Source organism: Palaemon carinicauda, chromosome 45 (genome assembly GCF_036898095.1).
Source record: "Palaemon carinicauda isolate YSFRI2023 chromosome 45, ASM3689809v2, whole genome shotgun sequence".
In the NCBI taxonomy this organism is placed as follows: domain Eukaryota; kingdom Metazoa; phylum Arthropoda; class Malacostraca; order Decapoda; family Palaemonidae; genus Palaemon; species Palaemon carinicauda.
The window spans coordinates 18468280-18491445 of record NC_090769.1 but is presented as its reverse complement, the minus strand read 5'-3'; the positions used below and the strand labels follow the sequence as shown (position 1 = coordinate 18491445).

Sequence of the window (23166 nt, the reverse complement as noted above, 5' to 3'; positions counted from 1 at the left end):
ATAAAAAAAATTTCTCACTTGCTGCCAGCTCTATTCTACTGTAGCTCCCTTTTTTCAGTAAAGCTATATTATCTCCCACACATACTTATTCTACGTTTGCTATTATGGCAAATACAGAGCCAAAACATTTCTCTACACTGGTTGGAGAAGGGAAAATTTTCCGGCTGTTAAATGATACTCTTGGACTCTGTTCCCAGTAAAACAGGCGTCTCATGGATATTGTCCTTAAGTGGGAGACTTGATAAATGTTATCATGTCTCCATTAACTCTTTAGGTTGGCCAAAGGCGAATACTCGTGTAACTGCATGTCCCAAAACTTCACTACCAACACTTTGTCTCTCAAAGTCTCTCAAGTGTGTAAATTAATTCCTACATTCATTTGAAAATGTTTGTCTGTGCTCATCTTCTAAAAGCTTAGTTGTATCAAACCTAGGTATTTTATCTACCTTTCTGTTGGATGCTTTCAGTTTTAATTTGTGTGCACTTCTTACATTTCTCTTTATTAATGACAATGTGATCTATTTAATTTTTGTAATTGCCACATGGTGAAGTTCATGTATATTTGTGGATGTCCTTGTACCTCCAATAACAAAATTGTTTGTTGAACAGAAACTTAGGAAATGTGCTCCATTTATATTTGCAACTTCGCCAAGACCCTCGACACCCATCATATTCTTTATCCTTTGATTATTCCTTCTAACTCTAGCATTGAAGTCGCCAATCAAAATTTTCATATCTCTCTCTGGGATCTCATATATTACACACTGCAGTTCTTCATAGTATTCATTTTTCCTTTCTTGAGGGGAATCGTTTGTTGTTGCATAGCAAATTATAATACTGTACTCGTATTGCACTGCTTTGATTTAAATTCTCTAAGTAACAATCTATGATTTACAGCTCTCCACTTAGTTAATGCCTTTTCTGTTCTTGGTGTCATCATCATTCCTACTCCATCTGTTCTTTCTGAATAGATGTACTGTATGTATATTGCCTTGGTCTAAGGTATCCTTACCAATCCCCTTTCATAAATTCACTCTCCACTTTCTGTAACTTCCCAATATGATTCATGGTTCTAACGTTCCAATTACCTATTTTCAAATTTTCCCTAGTATTTATAAACCGGGAGATTCTTAGCACCTACTCCCTGGACTGGGGTCATTCTGTCATCTCTTTTCTTTGACTGACTAAATCTGTAAAGGATTCATTGGCTAGGTTCATCAAATGATTGCCAGGTCTTTGTGATGTGCCGGTCCATACAAATTCCAGTAGGATCAACTGCCAGGCATCAGGAGTAGAAGCCAAAAAGACAGTTTGTCTATCCTCTTAAACCTAATCTATCACCCTGCTGCCAGCGACTTTATTGAGATTAAGGGGGGGCATTTCCTCCACACCCAAAGTTCTTGTTACTCCACCAGGTCGCTCATCCACCTATATAACTGTTGGCAAACAGGGATTACTAAGATACACTGTACTGTACACTATTATCGGCTGATTTCTAATCCATATTTTGACTTGCCCTTTTTAACATTAGGCTGTATTCAGCTATTTCCAACACTTAAATTTCTCATTTTGACTCATGTTGGTTGCAGTCGCACACACTACTCACAACTGTGCTGCCACTGCACTCCGCTTATTGTAATTTTGCAAGATTGTCATTAAACAAATACCAGGCCACTCAAAAGAACCCAATATAACTTTGAATGGTCATTAAACAAAGCATCCCTAAATGATGAGGAGTACACTACTGTACTGTACATTCGTAAGTACAGTGCACTTGTGTAAAGTTACTGAAGTGTGGTCATACAATACTTACACTGTGATAGAGACCACGTAAAAACAATATAGTGCAGTACAATGGGTTACCTAATGTTAGTGAACCGCATGTAGGTAATGAGTTGGTAGATTATGAGTTGACCCTCCCTGGGGCAGCAAGCATTCGCTGATTCTCGATTTTATCTGATGCTCTGTTCAGTTCAGTTCTGTAGATTTTTCTGAGCTTTTCTGCAGACAGGGCCTTTTAGACCAAAGGTTATAGCCCTCACACTTTTTCTCTGCTACCTAACCTCTCTGAATAAGGAGAGCTGACTGTACACCAAAAGCTCTGGACAGAGGTTTTTAGACCAAATGTCATAGTCCCCACACTCTGTCTCTGCTACCTAATGCCTGAATAAGGAGGGCTTACTGTACACCTGTCACCTTTTATCAGTTTCATCCTAGCATTATTTTACACTCAAGAGACCAGACCAGGAGAGGAGACCATCCCATGCTCCAAGGTTTGACCAAATATCAAGATCTTCCTATTCATTCGTGTGTTAGGGATTGGAACAGGTGACTACTTAGACCCGAGCTCAGTACCCTTGTGAGATGCCACATCGTGCTCATATGGCTGTCAGCAAGGGTCCTCACCAACCAAGAACAGACACTTGGGAGGTTCTGCTATGGGCCATATGGTACCATTCTCTCAGGTTTACTCTTCAAAGGCTAAGGCAAGTGGTTCTCTTATGCTGGGAGAGCATGAAAGCCAGAAGCAGTTCGGTCATTGAAGGAGATCCGTCAATGCTTGTTTTTCCCTTCTTCCTCTACTGGGCCTGCCCTGTCCTATTCACAGACCAGATGAGGAGTGTCTTCAGGGCAGGAAATTTCCTTTGAATTATATCTGAAAATCATAGACCCGACTTTAGTTTGTTACTAAAGAAGACAGAGATCTTCAAGACTTGTCTACAATTACCAAGGTCTTGCACTCATTAGTAAGTTGCTGTCAATACTTATTTCATTTGATAAGGAGGCTAGTTCCCACTGATGGCTCCTCAGCAATTGCTCCAGAAGTTTTTGAAGTGTTATTAGTCAACAACCAGTGTTCTCCTTACCTTATGATGTTGTTGGAGCAGGAATACAGTACAGTATACTTTGGTAGCTGCATGGCAATCGTTATTGTGGGAACTTGCACCCCACAGATGTATCACCAGAGGGATGGGCTGCCCACTTGAGTATCCTATCAGTTTTGAGGATATTGTCCTCGTAAAAAACGCACCAGCTTTACAACATACTGGTAACGCATGTAGCATTGCTACTTTGCAAACTTTCCAAATGAGTTTGTTAAAGTATTTTTCGTATTGATGAATGGCAGTACTTTCGTTCTTGCAAAGTTCAATACTGGAAGGAGGACTTTATGAGCAAACATACTTGGTCAATTATATCATTATTATTATTATTATTACTGTATATTACTACTAGCTAAGCTGCAACCCTAGTTGGAGAAGCAAGATGCTGTAAGCCCAAGGGCTCCAACAGAGAAAAATATCTTTGTGGGGAAATGAAATAAGGAAATAAATAAACTATACAAGAAGTAATGAACAATAGAAATACTGTAGAATATTTTAAAAACATTTAATACGTTAAAAACAGATTTGTTCCAACACGAATACTTACCTTCGAACTACTTTCTTTTAGGAGATCACTGGTTATCTCTCTCTGCGACCAGAGTTTTGAATAGTTACCCCCCCCCCGCTCCGCGCCCTCAGTAGCTTTACCCCCGGCATTCAGGAATGTGCCCCGAGGGTAGGATTAACGGTAGGTCGCTTGCTAGTCGGGTCACCCTCCTCATTAAGTTCTCTGGTCGCGAGAGGTGAACATCTCTCGCTCTCGTATCTCTGTCGATCCTTTGTGTGCGTCCTGTGCCCCACGTGTTCCCAGCGTGGCAACTTGCGTTTTTTCCAGTGTGCTTTCCCAAGTGTTCCTGTGCGTTCACTTTTCAACCGTGTGCTTACCCAGTGTTTAATTCATTTCCTTAAGTGCTTGTGTCGTGCGTTGTGTGCGTTATGGAGCAGTATTCCTTGATTCCCTTCAAGGAATTAATAGCTGAAGGGAACAATTTTACAATAAATCATTCTTCCTCCCCTTATCCTCGGTGTTAGCCGTGTAGGGGCAGCTTATGTTCCCCTACAACCACGTGTCAGGACTACTAGTCCTGGAACGTAGTGCAGTGAGTGCAGTTCGGCACCAAGAGGAAGAATACATCCAAGAGGCTCATAGGAAGACAAGCCTCTCCTCGCCACTTACTTCCCGATGCCTCGTCGAATAGAGCTTCTTATACAGCCATCTTCCCCTACCCAGAGTAGGGGACGAGGTAAGTCAGTTGTGGGGAAGTGCCCATTGCTCTTCCCCAGGAGTTTGAGTGGGTGCGGTATAGCACCAAGAAGAAGTAGGCGACGAAGGGTTCGCCTAAGAAGACTAGCGCCGGGCGTCTCGCCTGACAGAGCTTCCCTACCACCCTCTCCTACCCAGAGTAGGAGACGAGGTTGGTCTATTGTGGAGAAGGTAACTCCTAAGAAGTAGTTCGAGGTAAGTGCTACTTTCGAGAGTGTGTGGGGAGACGGAGTCCTGGTGCAAGCAGGCCACGTCTCCTCTGATGACCCCATGTGGGGGAAAAATGTCCCTAATTCTGCTCCAGTCTCTTTGGCGTATTTTTCAGTCTCTTCTGCAGCCGAGGGCCTCGCCGAGAAGGAGCCTCCCAGGTCTGTATTGCAGCGTTCCCCGGACCGGCAGCCCAGGGTTTTTCTCACCACGAAGGCCATCCTCCAGACGCAGATATAACCCTCGCAGGGAGAAATGCGAGAAGGCCTCTTCAGGCAGGCGTAAGACTGCGAAGCTTCCGGTTCACCCCGCCAGCGGGTGTAACCGGGCTTCTTTACGGGCAGCCTGGCCGAATCAGCACAGCTGGTTCGGCCCTTGGACTTAAAGGAACGGTTCCCTCCGTCGGGTCAGCCCACGGGGATCCATGTCCGCGTCCCCCAGAGAGAATACACGAACGGTAGTCCTCGACGGTACGGCGATGCCGGTTCTGACCCCCCAACCTGGTGCGGAGCTCCCGCCGGGGAAGACCGGTACCACCGCAAGGGAGTGCCTGGTATTCCAGAACCGAAGCGCCCGATGGGGAGGGCCCGGTGACCCAGCTCCTCGAGATCAAGCCGTAGGAAGGACTCTACAGGTAAGCGTAAGTCCCCGAAGCCTCCGGTTCATCCCGCCCAGCGGGGGGAAACGCGCTTCTTGTCGGGCGGCCTGGCCGAACCAGCCCAGCTGGTGCGGCCTTCGGGTCGGAAGGAACGGTTCCCGCTGTCGGGTCAGCCCACGGGAACTGCATCCTCGGCACCCAGAGCCCTTGGGCGGCCGAGAGTCCCCGCTGAACCAGCGTTGCCTGCGTTAACCCAGGCCCCTGGTGCGGACGTCCCCGCAGATGAAATCCAGTACCTTGGCAGGACGGCGCCCCTGTCCCCAAAGAGCTAGACGTCCAGTCGGCGTGCCCGGTAACCCAGCTCCCCGGCCCCAAGCCGAGACCTCGGCTGACGGAGAGGAGGGTTCCCTGACGGAGGACTCCGTCTATAGGAGAGTGGTTAGCCTTTTCAGAAGGCACCACAAAATAGCGGAACCTGCGACTACGGATGAAGTTTCCTGGAAGTCAAGCCTTTTGAGGATCATGCACTCCCTCCCAACCTAAGACGTCCCTAGCACTTCCTCTAGCCCGAGATCTAGTCCTAGAGCAGGAGTATGTCGGCAAGGTAGTGGCCAGCAATGCCGAGGCCCCCAAAACCCAGAGGTCCTCAAAATTGCTCCAGGGCCTCAGACCCCAAGGCAAAGTCTATGTACCAGCGGGACAACGCCCAGGCCCCTTAAGGTGCAGTCAGCAGTAGACATCCTTAGTCAAGGCGTTTCAGACGGTAGAGCCTCTTCGGCCCCAGTCTGTTTCTCGCCAGCAGAAGCCTCCATGATGGAGAAAATGTCGAGGGACTTAGTAAACGTCTCCTCTTGGCTGGACTGGTGGGCTTCCACTTTGGTAGGTGTACAAGCCTCCTTCGACCCCGAGGACCCTGACCAGCAAGGCCTACTGAGGGACCTCATTACCTCCGGGGGTAAAACCCTTAAGTGTTTGACATATCAGTCTCTCGCACTAACAGCTAACTGGGTGCTCTGGAAGCGAGACACTGTTCTGGCGAAGGTGTCTCGGAAGGTACCAGACAGGGAGGCGCGAGCCATTCGCAGCCTTCCCCTGTGGGGAGAGTCTTTGTTTCCTCTGAAGGAACTAGAAGCCATAATGGAGAAGGTCTTGAAAAAGAGGGAGGCTAACGTCCCCAGACCTACGACCCCTAGGAGACCGCCCTATAAGAGGTCCGTCTCGGATAGTGCCGCGACACCCCAAGCCTCTACCAGCACTACGAGGAGAGAGGCCCCCCTCTTCCTCCTGGTCCGCAATGCCTCAGCCCCCCCGCAGGGGAGCTCCAGCGTCCTCAAGCTCCTTCAGGTCGGGTTACTCCGCCTCTAGGAGAGGCAGATCAGGCCGCCCCTCTAGAAGAAGGTAGAGTGGGAGGCCCCCTATCCCCGCCCAACCCTCGGGTTGGAGGATGCCTCAGACGTCATTGGCAAGCATGGAAGGCTCAAGGAGCAGAGCCTTGGACAATGTCCGTACTAAAGGAGGGCTACAGACTTCCGTTCCTAACGGAACCACCCCCGCTTATTCCGGCCAACCGGACAGAATGGCTAGATCCCAAAGACCCGTTAAAGAGGACCGCCCTTCAAGAGGAGGTATCGTCCATGCTACAGAAGGGTGCCATGGAAGAAGTTCTTCTCCCAGGGCCAGGTTTCTACAGTCGCCTGTTCCTGGTGGAGAAAGCGACCGGGGGGTGGAGACCGGTTATAGATCTGTCAGCTCTCAACAAGTTCGTCAAGAAGACGGACTTCAAAATGGACACTCCGAAGTCAGTCCTGCTGTCCTTGAGGGAGAAAGATTATATGATGACCATCGACCCCAAGGACGCATACTTCCAGATTCCGGTCCACACCTCGGGTCGAAAGTTCCTCCGGGTGAAATGGGGTTCCCAGATCCTGCAATTCAGGACCCTTTGCTTTGGTCTGTCAACAGCGCCCCAAGTGTTCACGAGAGTCTTCACGGCTGTCTCAGTGGGGGCTCACGAACGAGGCATTCGCCTTATCAGATACCTGGACGACTGGTGGCTTCTTTCCGCCTCAATGGTCCTCTTGGAGGAACAAGGGAGAAGTCTCCTCCAGTTTTGCAAGGATTTGGGGATCGTAATCAACCCGAAGGAGTCAAATCTATCCCCATCCACCAGAATGAACTACTTGGGAATGACATTAGACATCATTCGGGGAAAAGTTTTCCTTTCGGAGGACAAGATAAGAAACCTCAGGCACATTAGTCAGCCGTTCCTGTCAGAACACCCCAGGAGGGCGAAAGACTGGCAGAGGCTGATAGGTCACCTGGTCTCATTGGAGAACCTAGTTCCCCAAGGGAGGGTAAGGCTCAGATCCATCCAATGGAATCTCAAGAACCTCTGGTGCCAGACGGATTCACAGCAGGTGCTAATCCCAGTCCTTCCAAACACGAGACCCTCCCTAGAATGGTGGCATTGCCAGTCGAACTCACTCAAGGGGACGCCCTTCGGGACCGGCCCTCCCGAGTTACTACTGTTCACAGACGCCCCCAACCAGGGATGGGGAGCCCTTCTCCTCGACGAAACGGCACGAGAGACCTGGTTGGAAGGGGAGAGGCAACTCCACATCAATGTCCTGGAGTTGGAAGCAGTCCAGAAGGCGTGCCTACACTTCGCAAGTCTGCTAAAGGGAAACACCGTGGCGTTGATGTGCGACAACGCCACGGTAGTGGCATACATAAAGAAGCAGGGTGCTTGTAATCGAAGGAGTTGTGCGATCTCACCATAGAGATTCTAGATTGAGCAGAAGAAAATCAAGTGGTGATGTTAGCAAGGTTTATTCCCGGGAAGAAAAACGTTCTGGCCGACGGCCTCAGCAGAATGGGCCAGATAGTAGGGACAGAATGGTCCCTTCTCCCAGAAGTAGCCAAGCTCATCATTCAACGCTGGGGTTCCCCGGTGATTGACCTCTTTTGCAACAACCTCAACACCCAACTCCCAGTCTATTGCTCCCCTGTACCAGACCCGAAAGCAGCCTTAGAAGACGATTTTCAGCACAAGTGGGACAATCTGGATGTGTACGCTTTTCCCCCTTTTCACGTTGATAAGACAAGTGCTCAACAGAGTAAGGACGGCCCGAAACCTAAAGATGACTTTGGTAGCGCCCTGGTGGCCGGGGAGAGAGAGTGGTTCGCGGATCTAAAAGACCTATCGAGTCAACCGCCGTGGCCTCTGTCCGCCAGGTCAGACCTTCTGCACCAGCCTCACTTTCTCAGGGTCCACGACAACCCACTCTCCCTACGTCTTCACGCCTGAAGACTAAAGAGCGGCTCCTGAAGAAAGAAGGATATTCTTCCTCCACGGCTAAGAGAATGTCTCTATACCTGAGAAAGTTGTCAGCCGCGGTCAACCAGACAAAATGGGCCTCCGTCACGAAGTGGTGCTCTGAGAGGCACATTAGACCTCTTAAGGCCTCTGTCCCAGACATAGCAGATTTTCTGGTGTTTCTCAGGGACAAAGTAGGGATGTCAATCCCAGTCATAAAAGGAGTTCGGGCTGCCTTAGGCCAAGTCTTCCTCCTGAAGGGCATCGACCTGGGGGCCTCGAGACACATAGCGATGCTTGTCAAAAGCTTCGAGCAGTCTTGCCCCCCTCAGGCGAGGAGGGTGCCCCAGTGGGACTTAGACAAGGTCCGGAAGATGCTGTGTCGTCCCCCCTTTGAACCCTTGAAGGATATCATGGACAAAGATCTCACCCTCAAGGCCGTCTTCTTGCTGGCCTTGGCGTCCGCTAAGAGAGTGGGAGAGATCCATGGTTTGTCATACGACGTCTCTCACTCAAAGGGGCGGAAAGAAGTATCCTTCAAGTTCGTACCTTCTTTTGTGGCCAAGACTCAAAACCCAGCAGTCTGGGACCCGAGGTTTGAAGGTTTCTCGATTCCTGCCATCCCTAAGACAGGTAATGCAGAAGACTTAAACTTGTGCCCAGTGCGAACAATTAGAAAATACCTGGAAAGGACAGCGCATCTCCGACCGGATATCAAGAGCCTCTTCGTTTCCACAGGTATTAATAAGAAACAAGTTTCCAAAAACACCATCTCCTTCTGGTTGAGACAGGTGATCGCCAGATCCTACAAGGAAGCTGGCATAGCAGTGCCAGGCACTCCCAGACCTCATGACATCAGGGGCCTGAGCACCTCCTTAGCCTTTGAGAAAAACATGGCAGTAGGGCAAAATTCTGCGAGCAGGTACTTGGTCGAGCCAGTCAACCTTTACTGCCCACTGCCTCAAGGACTACTCAAGAAAATCCTTGGACGGGTTCTCCATTGGAACAGTCATCTCCGCTCTCCAAGCGGTGTAACGGTAAACCCCAGGCGCATTCATGACTAGCGACCGGTAGGCACAAGTGCGGTTTTCCTACCTCCTACCCAGTTGCTTACTTGCCTCTTCGGGGGTACCGTCTGTTCCCAGAAAAATAACACATTCTTCACGACTACACGTCGAGAAGGAACGTCAAAAGAAGTTTTCAAAAGGTGAGTTCCTAGACACTAACGTGAATTTTTGTATAGTTACCCTCGCTTCCGCTCTCTGGTAGGTCCCGTTATCCAGAGTTCTGTTGGCCTCCACGGCCGGGTCGGTGGGTCAGATTGGCACTCCCGCCTCCTAAAGTGTAAGTCTCCTAAAAGAAAGTAGTTCGAAGGTAAGTATTCGTGTTGGAACAAATCAAAAATTTTAAATAATTTTTATTTTTCCTAACATACTTACCGAGAACTACTTTCGGGTAATGGCCCTCCCTTCCTTCCCCGAGTGCCTTCTTCCCTTACTAGCATGATGCTAATGCAATAGAACTTAATGAGGAGGGTGACCCGACTAGCAAGTGACCTACCGTTAATCCTACCCTCGGGGCACATTCCTGAATGCCGGGGGTAAAGCTACTGAGGGCGCGGAGCGGGGGGGTAACTATTCAAAACTCTGGTCGCAGAGAGAGATAACCAGTGATCTCCTAAAAGAAAGTAGTTCTCGGTAAGTATGTTAGGAAAAATAAAAATTATTTAAAATTTTTGATATTTCATTTATAAACTATTAAAAGATTTATATCGGCCTGTTTAACATGAAGACACTTGCTGCAAGTTTGAACTTTTGAATAATTTTCTCCCCTACACGGATATAGTTTTTTCCTTGTCAGTCTACCAGACGCTGGTAGTGACCTAGTTGAACACTTATCTTTAAGGCCAGGTTATTAGAAGTTTGACAGAAGTCTTGACTTTTGCTCCGGTACAGGACCGAAGTGCATTGACATTTCCCCGGAAAGTAAACCAGCCAGTTTGGTTATATGGGTTTCCTCCATGCTGAGGTAAAGCCTTATTAACCCTTTTACCCCCGGGCTCTTTGGAAATTTCCAACCCTTAATCCTCAAGGGGTTATTTTTTTTCCAGCACATTTTGCTGTATATTTTTTTTAAATTGCTCTAACAGCCTTAATTTTTGTCATAGAGAGGTCAGGTTGGTCTCATTCTTTTGGAAAATGCCTGAATTTTTTCAAGAGAAAATAAAAAATATGAAAAAAAATTTTTTATAGCATTTCTTTGAAAGGACGTACCGGTACGTCCATGGGGGTAAAGGGATGGGTTTTGTGAAACGTACCAGTACGTCCTTTGGGGGTAAAAGGGTTAAAGGACGTAGGTTTGTATTTGTGTGGGATCAAATCACAGATTTTTAAAGTGATTTGTATTTTTCTTAACTATACAAACCTGAGGCCTTCAAGTTACGCTTCCCACCTCAACCACCCTGCAAGTCCTAGGTTTAAGGTCAAAGTGGGAACCTAGTAGCCTGTTAGGTGAGCCAGTCTTACCTTCCACTCTACAACTAATTACTGCCACCTCAATAAGTTTCAACATTTGCATCCAGCTTTGCTGAAATCATACTTCGATTGAAGAATTCAGGTTTGTATAGTTAGAAAAATATTTATTAATAGAAAAAAATGTGTGATTTTGATGCCATTTTATATTTTGAAGTAATAGAATTTTACTATCAGGTGAAGAATTCATGATAAGTAAATAAGATTAAGAACATTTTGTTATTACCCCAGCTAGTGTGGGTGGGGTAGGGTCATTCTGAGATGTTATGCCTAAAAATCTCCAAATGATGGTTCTTTTTTTTACTGTGGCTTATGATATTTACTCCACCCTATAACATTTTTCAAGAACCATACTACATTTAATAGTTTGCCCTTAATAGTGTTTTAATTTGTAATTTATTCAAATCACAAAGATAACAAAAGATCATTAAAAGTTATTTTTCAATATTAAACTTACCCGATGATCATATAGCTGTCAGCTCTGCTGCCCGACAGAAAAACCTACGGGCGGAATACGCCAGCGATCGCTATACAGGTGGGGGTGTACATCAACAGCGCTATCTGTCAAGTAGGTACTCAAGTACTCGATGTCAACAAAGAACCAATTTTCTCTCTGTCGTGCCACTGGCAAGACCTACTAAATACGCTGTTACTAACTGGATTTGTTTTCACAACTATTTGGTGAAGTACACTATTCCAGTTTTGAGCTTTCGCTATGCAGGGGTTTTATCTTCATTTCAAAACTTGAACTCGTTTTGGATAGATTTTATTTTGGTGGCAAAGAGAGTATGGACTCTCTTTCACTTTTAAATGGCCGACCCTTCCCTTAGACGGAAGTGTGTTTAGGTTTTTAGTAATTTTGCTTAACACGTTATAGATCTTTATATTTTATATCTCTTCGCCTTTATTAGGCCTCTTCGATTAACTTTCCTTTTATTATAAACATATAAAAATAAATTTTTATGTTTTGTTTATTTGCGACCTTTCCTTTTAGTAGGCGGTCCTAACTTGGAACCGAAGTTAATCAACGTTGAGCCCGTTATATCGTATTTAACCATTAAAGAATTTAAAACTTTTTAAATGTAATGTTTTATGAAAGAATTTCTTTGATAGTCTCGTACTGTTTTCAAAGATGAACTAACGTTTAGTTTTTTAGTCTACGCAGTTGTTGATGTTCAGGACGTTCAACTTGCGCTCTATCGTTACGATAGAGAGAGAGTGTATCACGGTTTCACTTTGCAGTAAGAGTAAACCTATTCTAGCGTTTCGTTCATTCTTTCTTAGCTTAAATGGTTTAAATTCTAAATTAAAGGAACTTTTTATTTGGAAAACCTTTCAGTTTTTTCCTTTAGCAAATCACATGTTTTGACGATATATAATTGGGCTCTTCTCTCAGGTGGAAATCTAGAGAGAAAGAGAGAGATAGAGACGGAGGGAGAGAGAGGAGATAAAACGTTTCGTTCAAGCGGGTAACGTTGTTCTCGTTTTACTCTCCTCCCTAGTCGCTGTAGGGGAAGAAGGTAAAACGTTTCTAGGGTTTTATTCTTGTTCCCAGGCTATGTGCGGTGAGAGATTGTAAACGTAGTTTATTTGATCTAGTGTTTAGTCTCTTTTCCAGCCACTGAATTCTTTATCTTTATATATGTTTTCTGTTGCATTATACGACTGTTTTCGCAATTACTACCTTTTAATGAAGGGTAGGATTGCGTGTTTCAGGTAGAAATCAGTAAAAGTTTCGATTTCAGTGAAATAAGTGCAAAACAGAAAATCAAAGTGATAAAGTGATATGCGCAAAGTGTTACAGTGTTGCGTCCGAGGGTTCGTCTGTTCATGCCTGTCGTTCACCTAGTCCGGGACCTCTTGCAAGCTCCCAAGCCCAGGGGAGAAGTAATGTCGAACGACTTATGGGTTCCTCAGGCCTTGATCAGCGAACAGACGTTTTTCCCTCCGTGGTTTCGGGCGTATCTACCCAAGATCGCCCCACCCACACAAAGACGAGAGAGCCCATTTACTTCTCGTCTGCGGAAGAGGTTTCTCGTAAGAAACCTTGGACCAAGGTCTCGCAGCTTATTAAGTGCAAGTCGGTCCCTTCCGCGCAAGTCCAACGGCCCAGGTGTAGCCACTGGGTCAGTTCGGACTCGCTGCAGTCTTCCGACGACTGCACACCTCCCAAGAGAGGCAAGGTGGTACCGCAACAGGCAGTAACTCCGTCTGTTGCCGCACCCGCTGTTTTAGACCCTCAGTCACAACGGACAGTAGCTCCGTCTGTTGCCGCTTTTGTAGACCCTGAGTGGTCTTTACTGCAGTCTATGCAGACTCAGTTAGCTGCGGTTATGCAGGAGTTTCGTGCGGAGAAGGTTAACGCTGCACCCGTTAGCCTACAACCTGCCACGGTTGTGCGCCCAGCTCACGCTGAGGCTGCCTGCTCCCACACTCCGGCTGCGGAGAGGTTGGCGCTGCACCCGTTAGCCTACAACCTGCCACGGTTGTGCGCCCAGCTCACGCTGAGGCTGCCTGCTCCCACACTCCGGCTGCGGAGAGGTTGGCGCTGCACCCATTAGCCTACAACCTGCCACGGTTGTGCGCCCAGCAGACGCTGAGGCTGCCTGCTCCCACACTCCGGCTGTGAGAGCTCCTCCACCCATGCGTAGTCGACCCTGCCAGACGCATGCTGACTCCCACAGACGCACGGAGCACTCCGTTGCCGTGCGTGAGCTACCACAACAACAGGAGGGTGGAGTTAAGCTGCCGTGTTTTGACACGGTGCGTCAGCCTCCGCAACCCACTGTGGTTACCGCCACTCACCCGCAGCAGACTAGTCAGTCAGGAGTTGAGGCTTCCCCACACAGCTTTGGTTGTTGCCAGCTCACAGACTGTCAAGCAGTTACATGACGTTGCCTTCTGGTCTGCTACTAATGCACCAGTGCTGTATGTCCTCACGCACCTGTTGTGGTTGACAGTTCAGTTTTTTGACAGTTCACAGACTGTCAAGCAGTTACATAACGTTGCCTTCTGGTCTGCTGCTAATGCACCAGTGCTGTATGTCCTCACGCACCTGTTGTGGTTGACAGTTCAGTTTTTGACAGTTCACAGACTGTCAAGCAGTTACATAACGTTGCCTTCTGGTCTGCTGCTTATGCACCAGTGAGACCCTCACTGAGATAACCTAGCTTTTCTCGGACAAGGTTCCTGTGGATGAGAAAGTGCTGTTCTCCCTCCTACTGATATTCCTTTGAGGACTCTGTCATTTGGAGAGGAGCCTTAAGCTGCTTAGCCTCCTATGGACTTTAATTAAAGCATAACAAGGCTTCCAGGGATGGTAAATGGTTCCGCTTCAGTCGCTAACCCCGTCTGTTGCCACACCTGCTCCCGTAGACCCTAATGGGCTTTGCTGCAAGACATGCAGTCCAAGCTTGTGTCCTTGATAGAGGACTTTTTACGGAGAAGAACCTTCTGGCCAACAACCTTCCTACCGGTTGGTTGTGCGCCCTGTTGACACTGAGGTATCCTACTCGCGTCCGCCAGTTGAGGTGGTTCCTCCACCTATGCGACCCAGTGTGGGTTGCCAGTCGCACGTTGACGTTAAGCGACGCTCGGAGGTGGTTGTTGAAGTGTGTCACTAGGAAGACGTTCAACAACCAGCAGAGGTGACTTGTTGTGACGCAGTGCGTCAACCTCAGCAACCCGGTAGGGTGTTGACTGCACAACCCAGACAGTCTAGACAGTTTCGGGTTGACGCTGTACTTCCTCGCGTCCCCATGGTTGACAGTTCACAGACTGTGCAGCAGTACCATGATATTGCGTCCGGCTCCGTCACGCATCCACCAGTGCGACCGGATTCAGCGAGTCAGACGTTGCCCACTCCGTTGCCGTTTCCTCATCAGTTTCGGATAAGGAACCCTCTGATGAGGACGTTGCTCAACCCCCAGCCCTGCTATCCATCCAGAAGATGCTGAAGAAGGAACGCTGCCCTGTCAGGCTGTGGATGAGTCTGGTAAGGACACTGTCATCCGTGGTTCTTTTGTGTCACTTGGAAGACTACACCTCCGTCCTCTTCTGTATCATCTAGCTTTTCACTGGAAAAAGGACAAGACGCTAGAAGCGGTCTCGATCCCGGTTTCCGGAAAGATAAAGTCTGGTCTGACTTGGTGAAAGGACTTTATCAACCTTAGAAAGGGTTTTCCCCTGACTGTTCAGACTCCCAACCACGTTCTCTTCTCGGACGCATCGGACGTAGGCTGGGGTGCGACATTAGGCGGTAGGGAATGCTCGGGATTATGGAACTCGAGTCAAAGGACAATGCATTTCAACTGCAAGAAGCTACTGGCAGTACGTCTGACCTGGAAAAGCTTCAGGTCTCTCCTTCAAGGCAAAGTGGTGGAGGTGAACTCGGTCAACACCCGGCTTTGACGTACATCTCCAAGCAAGGAGGGACCTACTCTCTGACTTGGTACGGGATCGCAAGGGACCTCCTCACCTGGTCAACAGGTCTAGACTTTTCACTAGTAACGAGGTTCATCCAAGGCAACTTGAATGTCATAGCAGATTGTCTCAGTAGGAAGGGACAAATAATTCCAACAGATTGGACCCTCCACAAGGATGTATGCAAGAGACTTTGGGCCACCTGGGGCCAGCCAACCATAGATCTCTTTGCAACCTCGATGACCAAGAGGCTCCCAATAGTTTGCTCACCTATCCCGGACCCAGCAGTAGTTCATATAGATGCCTTTCTACTAGATTGGTCACATCTAGATCTATATGCATTCCCTCCGTTCAAGATTGTCAACAAGGTACTGCAGAAGTTCGCCTCTCACGAAGGGACAAGGTTGACGCTAGTTGCTTCCCTCTGGCCCGCGAGAGAATAACTCACCGAGGTACTTCGATGGCTAGTAGACGTTCCCAGAACACTTCCCCTAAGGGTGGACCTTCTACGTCAGCCACGCGTAAAGAAGGTACACCAAGGCCTCCACGCTCTTCGTCTGACTGCCTTCAGATTATCGAAAGACTCTCGAGAGCTAGAGGCTTTTCGAAGGAGGCAACCAGAGCGTTTGCTAGAGCAAGGAGAACATCCACCCTTAGAATCTACCAATCGAAGTGGGAAATCTTCCGAAACTGGTGCAAGTCAGTATCCGTATCCTCGACCAGTACCTCTGTAACTCAAATAGCTGACTTTCTCTTATATCTTAGGAAAGAACGATCTCTTTCAGCTCCCACTATCAAGGGTTACAGAAGCATGTTGGCATCAGTCTTCCGTCACAGAGGCTTAGATCTTTCCAACAATAAAGATCTACAAGACCTCCTTAAGTCTTTTGAGACCACGAAGGAGCGTCGTTTGGTTACACCTGGTTGGAATTTAGACGTGGTACTAAGATTCCTTATGTCAGACAGGTTCGAACCGCTACAATCAGCCTCCCTGAAAGATCTCACCTTTAAGACTCTTTTCCTGATATGCTTAACCACAGCTAAAAGAGTCAGTGAGATTCATGCCTTCAGCAAGAACATCGGATTCTCATCCGAAACGGCTACATGTTCTACAACTTGGTTTTCTAGCCAAACACGAGCTGCCTTCTCGGCCTTGACCAATATCGTTCGATATTCCAAACTTATCGCATGGTTTGAAATGAACTAGAAAGAGTATTATGTCCTGTAAGAGCTCTTAAGTTCTATTTAAAAACCTTTACGAGGCCCGTCTGAAGCTTTATGGTGTTCAGTGTCCATCTTTGCCTTTGTCAGAGAATTCTTTATCCTATTTTATCAGACTGTTAATACGAGAAGCTCATTCCCATCGGAATGAGGAAGACCAAGCTTTGCTGAAGGTAAGGACACACGAAGTTAGAGCTGTCGCAACTTCCGTGGCCTTTAAACAAAATAGATCTCTGCAAAGTATATTTGACGCAACCTATTGGAAAAGCAAATCAGTGTTCGCGTCTTTTATCTTAAGAATGTCCAGTCTCTTTACGAGACCTGCTACACTCTGGGACCATTCGTAGCAACGAGTGCAGTAGTGGTGAGGGCTCCACCACTACAATTCCCTAATTCCATAACCTTTTTAATCTTTCTCTTGAAATGTTTTATTATTGTTTTGGGTTGTCCGGAAGGCTAAGAAGCCTTTCGCATCCTACTTGATTTGGCGGGTGGTCAAAGTCATTTCTTGAGAAGCGCCTAGATTAGAGGTTTTGATGAGGACCTTTAGTATGGGTTGCAACCCTTCATACTTCAGCTCCTAGGAGTCGCTCAGCATCCTATGAGGATCGCGAGGCTCAGTAAGGAAGACGTACTTAAAAAGGCAGAGTAATTGTTCAAGTCGACTTCCTTACCAGGTACTTATTTATTTTATGTTTGTTATTTTGAATAACTGCTAAAATAAAATACGGAATACTTAGCTCATAATAATGTCAACATGTAATGCTGGTCTCTACCCACCCCCCTGGGTGTGAATCAGCTATATGATCATCGGGTAAGTTTAATATTGAAAAATGTTATTTTCCTTAGTAAAATAAATTTTTGAATATACTTACCCGATGATCATAAATTAAAGGACCCTCCCATCCTCCCCAATAGAGACCCAGTGGACAGAGGAGAAAATTGGTTCTTTGTTGACATCGAGTACTTGAGTACCTACTTGACAGATGGCGCTGTTGATGTACACCCCCACCTGTATAGCGATCGCTGGCGTATTCCGCCCGTAGGTTTTTCTGTCGGGCAGCAGAGCTGACAGCTATATGATCATCGGGTAAGTATATTCAAAAATTTATTTTACTAAGGAAAATAACATTTCTTATTAATTGTACTTATTCATTATGATATAAACAAAAACATAAATGAAAATATTTGGCTCAAGTGGGCAGCCCTTCTATCGTACATTACTTTTTATTGTTCTTTAATCAGCTATGTTAATATGGTAACAGTGTAAATATAGTTCTTAAGATGTAGATCCTTAACATAGAATAAGTTTTTACATTTTGTACCATGAAAGTCATCTAATTTTCCCTACACTATTTCCAGTAGAAAAGTTCTTGTGATAGAAATTGACTTACCTGAATCGGTAAGACTAATAAAAGAACAAGAATTAAATTTTGTTTTGTTGGCAGAGCAGTTTCTATCTTGATCCAAATGTTTTCATTAGCAATGCAGTTTCTATCTTATCTAGAGGAGTAAGATACAGCTAATGGTTTTAATTGTAATGATTAACCTCTTGTAGCAATTTTCATTATATTCCAATTACTACAGTTTGAACAAGGAATGTATCCTTTTACAATGTGCTCTTTAGGTTTGTATGAAATAACAGTTGCGTATTGAGACCTTGTTCTCTGTAGATAAGTAAGGGAAACCCTACACCTCATTTAGGAGCATCACTATTTTCTAAGGCTTATTGCAACTAACCACTGCTAAATGGTTCTGTGACTTTGAACAGAAACTTTCAGGATTTGGATAACATATCTTATGTGATAATTTGAAAGTTTTGTGTTGTCAGTCTTTCTAGTAAATGAATGCATTTTCCATTGTATAATTGCTTTAGATTATAGTAAATGCTAACAACTAACAAAGGAAAGGATCAAAAGTTTTTATTGCATCTTGATTCATTAGGGAAATTTCTGTTGCAAGATTTCTTTTTCGTTCTGTTGAGTTTCATGGTACAATTCATGCTGGTTTTTTGTACTGTTTAGGTGGTGAGGGTATATTACGGCTTACTTATTTTAGAGATGGAATAGACTAACGGTTTGAAAATGCCTTTATTTTCAGAGGAGGGAGAGAATATTCACCTCGGCAAGGCATGTCTGACTTGACAAATGATCCTAAAACTGTTAATGCACGTATATTTGTCGGAAGCATTAGTGCTAATATGACAAGAGAAATGTTAAAAGAATACTTTTCGCAATATGGAAAAGTTGTTGGTGAGTTACTGCCATATACTAGTACTGTTACCCTTATTGAATTACTTTAAGAAACTGGTAGCATTACATTATTGGAAATTATATTAATGCTCTCTTTTTGAGAACATTGTTTAACTGTTGATTACCTCACATCCTCGATATGTGATGCTCTTGCTGTGAGTCTGGTAGTATAACATGTCATAAAGAGGTTTTGAGCTTCATTAAAAAAGTAGAAGTAGAGTAATTTTTTAATTTTTTTTTTTTTATATGAAGGTACAAACCATTTTTTGATAATAGGCCTTCTTATGTTCCCCTTTGTTACTGTCATTGACAAGCAGTGGAATGTGCGAAATGATACCACCCAAATGGCAAAGGCCTTCCTGACTCGGGATATTCCTAGTTGTTTTGACTGGTCATTACTGTTTTGCTTTACAATGATTTAGTTCTCAGCTTCATCATATACTTTTACATTATTTTTTTTTTTTGTCTCTGGTTAATGTTATAGTATGATTTACAGAGTGATTGTCTGCAATGTGATTGTTCTGGTATAGTTTTTTTTTGGGTAGTTAGTTACCAAGGTTGTGAAATTTTGTTCAGTCAGCAATGAATTTTTTTTTTCATTTTTTTTTTTTTTTTTTTTTTTATAGTACAGAAAAGGATGAGATTACCATGAGTTCTAGGTTATACAACTACAAGCTATACTTTATGGAAATTTTCCTTTTAGTAATGTAATTGTGTGAGTAACATCACTTAAGACACATAGTAAAACGTCTTCATATACACACCCAGCCGTATCATATAGTGCTACTGTCTTTCAACTGTTTCTGGGCGGCAACTACCTTTTCATGTTATTCATTGTGAATGACTGATATCCCTGTTCTTGCTGGTGGAATGTCAAACACTGCCTTGCTGAATATTCTAGTTACTTGAGTTTCTTTGTATTGTTCAGTAGTTCCTCATGCCTGAGATATCCATCTTTATCAAAAATATGTTTTGCTCTGGTCTTGTTTTATAAGGTGAGCTCTTAAGTTACTGAAGTTGATTTGGGACCACCATAATTACCCTGTGATGGAAGGTTTAAGCTTTATCCTTCAAGGTGCATTGTATGTGAAAGAATGGCAACAGGAATTGATGTTCATGGTAAATAAGGGATAAGGTGACATCTTTAAGCTGTAATTAGGAAGACACTTTCAAACCATGCGAACTAATAACTGGTTGTTCTGCTGCACGACAATTTAAGCTGTTGGAGAGTGACAGCACTATCAGAGATTGTCTTGTTCAACTGCCCCATAAAATGTTACCGATGGAAAAAGCCAAAACTTGAAAAATTATAGACAATATTTAAATTGGGTAAACATAAAATTAGCTTCACTTGCAAGGCAACCATCTATAGAGTGGAATTTCCACATTGAAATAAGGGAAAGCCAAGAGTAGACTAAGATAGATTGATCAAATTAAATACAGTAATTGCATTTCATAAGCAACAAGAACTATAAAGTAGAAAATCAGGGCAATAATTCATAACCACAAAGTTATTATAAGTTATTATAACCTCAATTGTCAGTTTACAGTTAAGAGAATGAAAAACTTTGAGATACTGGTCACAGTGAGAGGCACCTTGACTGATGTGGGGGTGCTGATACTCTGCAAAGTAAATAGTACATATTAGCTCTTGAAGCTCTTGATACCAGTGTTTGTGCTCTTATGTAGAAGTGACTGAACCCTATAAGCTATTTTTATAGTACTGTACTACGGTTTGAGAAAAGGACACCAACATTGAAGATAAAGGTTCTGAGAAGGATCTTACATTCAGGCAGTAGTTTAGCATTCCAATGCTGATAGGACAAAAGGTCTGAAGTGTGTAATATTTATTATCATTATTTCTCTAGGAATAGGAAACCCTTGCAAACACTAGTTTTCTGGTGGTTTTATTGTTGCCTTTGTGCTAAAATTACTCCACCATGTTAATAGGTGCAAATTTGGTCTATGAGGGGTAACTGTTTGTACCTGTTGGTCCTTACATATTCTTTTAATGTGTGATCTGGATATGATGCAAAACTGTATTGGAATATAGAGCTGCAGCCATTTTAAGGGTTGAGGCCATCATTTATAGTCACTACCTTTAGGTCACTCCAAGGTGTACAACTTCTCAAAGTCAGTTCCATACCATCAAATCATATCGGACACGTCATGAAGTGTTATGCAAAGTTGTCCTTGGGATAATTTAGTTAGCCGGATATCTCTCATAACTCGCTGTAAGGATGTATTTGTTGGTGCTTGACGACTGGTAGCACAGTTCATGATTGAACCAAGTATGATTCCTTTCCCCCCCAACCGAAAAAAAAAAAAAAAAAAAAAACTGCTGTCGCTGTCTTGGATGCATTAGGCATGTAGTAGGAAATGTCAAAATATACCTAGTAGAAATTACTTTACATGTTCTTAGTTTTCTTGCAACTGAATGGGTATGCATTTTTAGGTAGAAGGATGGCCAGGGCATCGGCAACCCATTGAGATACTATCACTAGAGAGTTATTGGGTCATTTGACTTGCCAGACAGTACTACAATGGATCCGTCTCTCTGGTTACAACTCATTTTCCTTTGCCTACACATACACCGAATAGTCTGTCCTGTTGTTTCCACATTCTCCTCTGTCCTCATACACCTGACAACATTGAGATTACCAAACAAACAATCCTCCTTTGCTCAAGGGATTAACTACTGCACTGTAATTGTTCAGTGGTTACGTTCCACTTGTTAAGGTTAGAAGAGAGACTTTAGCTATGGTAAGCAGCTCTTCTAGGAGAAGGACACTCCAAACCATTGTTCTTTAGTCTTGGGTAGTGCCATAACCTCTGTACCATGATCTTCCACTGTCTTTGGTTAGAGTTTTCTTGCTTGAGGGTACACTCGGGCATACTATTTCTATCTTGTTTCTCTATCTCTTGTTTTTATGAAGTTTTTATATTTTATAAATGATAGGTCTAATTTAATGATGTTAATGATCTTAAAGTATTTTATTTTGATTATTATATCTCTTTAAGTTTACAGGTATATTTATTTATAATTTAATGTTAATGATCTTAAAGTATTTTATTTTGATTGTTATTACTTCTCTTTTAGTGTATTTATTTCCTTGTTTCCTTTCCTCTCTTAGGCTATTTTTCCCTGTTGGAATCCTTGGGCTTATACCACCCTGTTTTTCCAACTATGGTTGTAGCTTAACTAGTAATCTCTCTATTTACTTGGCACTTCCCCCAATTTTGCGGGGGTACCCGACTTAAAAAACAAAAGGGGACTTTTCCTCTTCGCCCAATTCAGCCTGACGAGGGATTCAGCTGAGTAATAATAATAATAATTAGGGGCCAGTTTGATGATTCTGCCATTTTTGCGTCTACTGTTCAATTGGGTGGTTTTTTTTTTTTTTACACACACACACACACACACACCAAGGTTTTTATCATGATGCTGTGAGTGCTTTGTAGTCATTAATTTGGGTCTGCAGCATCTCTTTGGCCCATTTTAGCTTTCAGCTCTACCTCCAATTCTTACTTTTTTGCATTTTGCTATTCAGCCTCATTATTTTTTGTTTTACTTCATAGTGCAACAGCAGTTATCCCTCACTTTTCACCAAAGTGCTGAAAGGCCTTCATGGCCCCAGCAATGGACCATATAGACCAAATTTATAAATCCATGAATCTAGAACACTTCTGGTATGGAATCTTCTTGGTTTTATTGTATATATAGGTCTTTTCTGCTAGTTTTTGTCATTATTTTTATTCTTATTGGTATTGATATTTCATATAAAGTTTACATATCTGTAGAACAATCCTAACAGCTCTTGAATTAGCCAGATTGGATTCCAAGAAAGAGGGTCATAGATATATTGTACAGATAAAAGTTGTAGACAAATATAGAAATTCGGAAACTGAGAGTAAGGAACACTTGTGTGTTAGGAAACTTTTGAGATGATGTGCTAAGTAAATTTTGCTCTTGATTAATCTTTTGTTCACCTTTTGAGAAAACTTCAAAATTATACATGTCGAAGGGAGTTTGCATAAAAAATATAAGTGTTTATGAAGGCCAGAGTTTAGAATAAACATTTGAACTCCTTGTTGTGTAAGGAAACTATGTGAAACATCAAAGGTGACTGGGAACTTGGGAGAAAAGGCTTCTTCATTATATCGTCTGCACAATAGAACTTTAAAATTAATTGGAAATGTCATAGGCAAAATTCTTCAGTCGTGTTACAGGCTTAAATATAGGAGTTTGGTTAAGCTATTGGGTTCCTACATAATGGCAAGACCTTGTGACTTTTTTTGTCATCTTCCTCAGTATTGGGAAACCAGGTTTTTGTTGGAATTTGGGTTTTTTATGAGCTTCATTGCTTCACAGTAAAACTAGCTTGCCATAATTTCTATTCCAACATATGAAACAAATAGTCACTGATTTTTTTGATGGTTGAACTGTGGTTAGGTACCTTTTGAGCTTCCACT

General features: G+C 44.1%; 2 protein-coding genes across 5 annotated transcripts in view; one reads left to right on the top strand and one right to left on the bottom strand.

The window, feature by feature from the left end:
* LOC137634794 (nuclear receptor coactivator 5-like) overlaps positions 1 to 23166 on the top strand; it is a 209547-nt gene that overhangs the window by 3331 nt on the left and 183050 nt on the right. For 2 of the 3 annotated variants that reach the window (XR_011042571.1, XM_068367335.1), the window contains exon 3: positions 18542 to 18693. The exons of the other annotated variant lie outside the window; for it this stretch is intronic. Coding sequence is in view for 1 of the 2 variants with exons in the window: in XM_068367335.1 (XP_068223436.1) it covers positions 18542 to 18693 (152 nt within the window). In the remaining variant the exon portion in view is untranslated. The remainder of the gene's footprint in view (positions 1 to 18541; positions 18694 to 23166) is intronic. 3 annotated transcript variants of the gene reach the window in all.
* The window catches only part of LOC137634795 (trypsin-1-like), a 244077-nt gene that overhangs the window by 119320 nt on the left and 101591 nt on the right, over positions 1 to 23166 (bottom strand). The window lies entirely within an intron of this gene.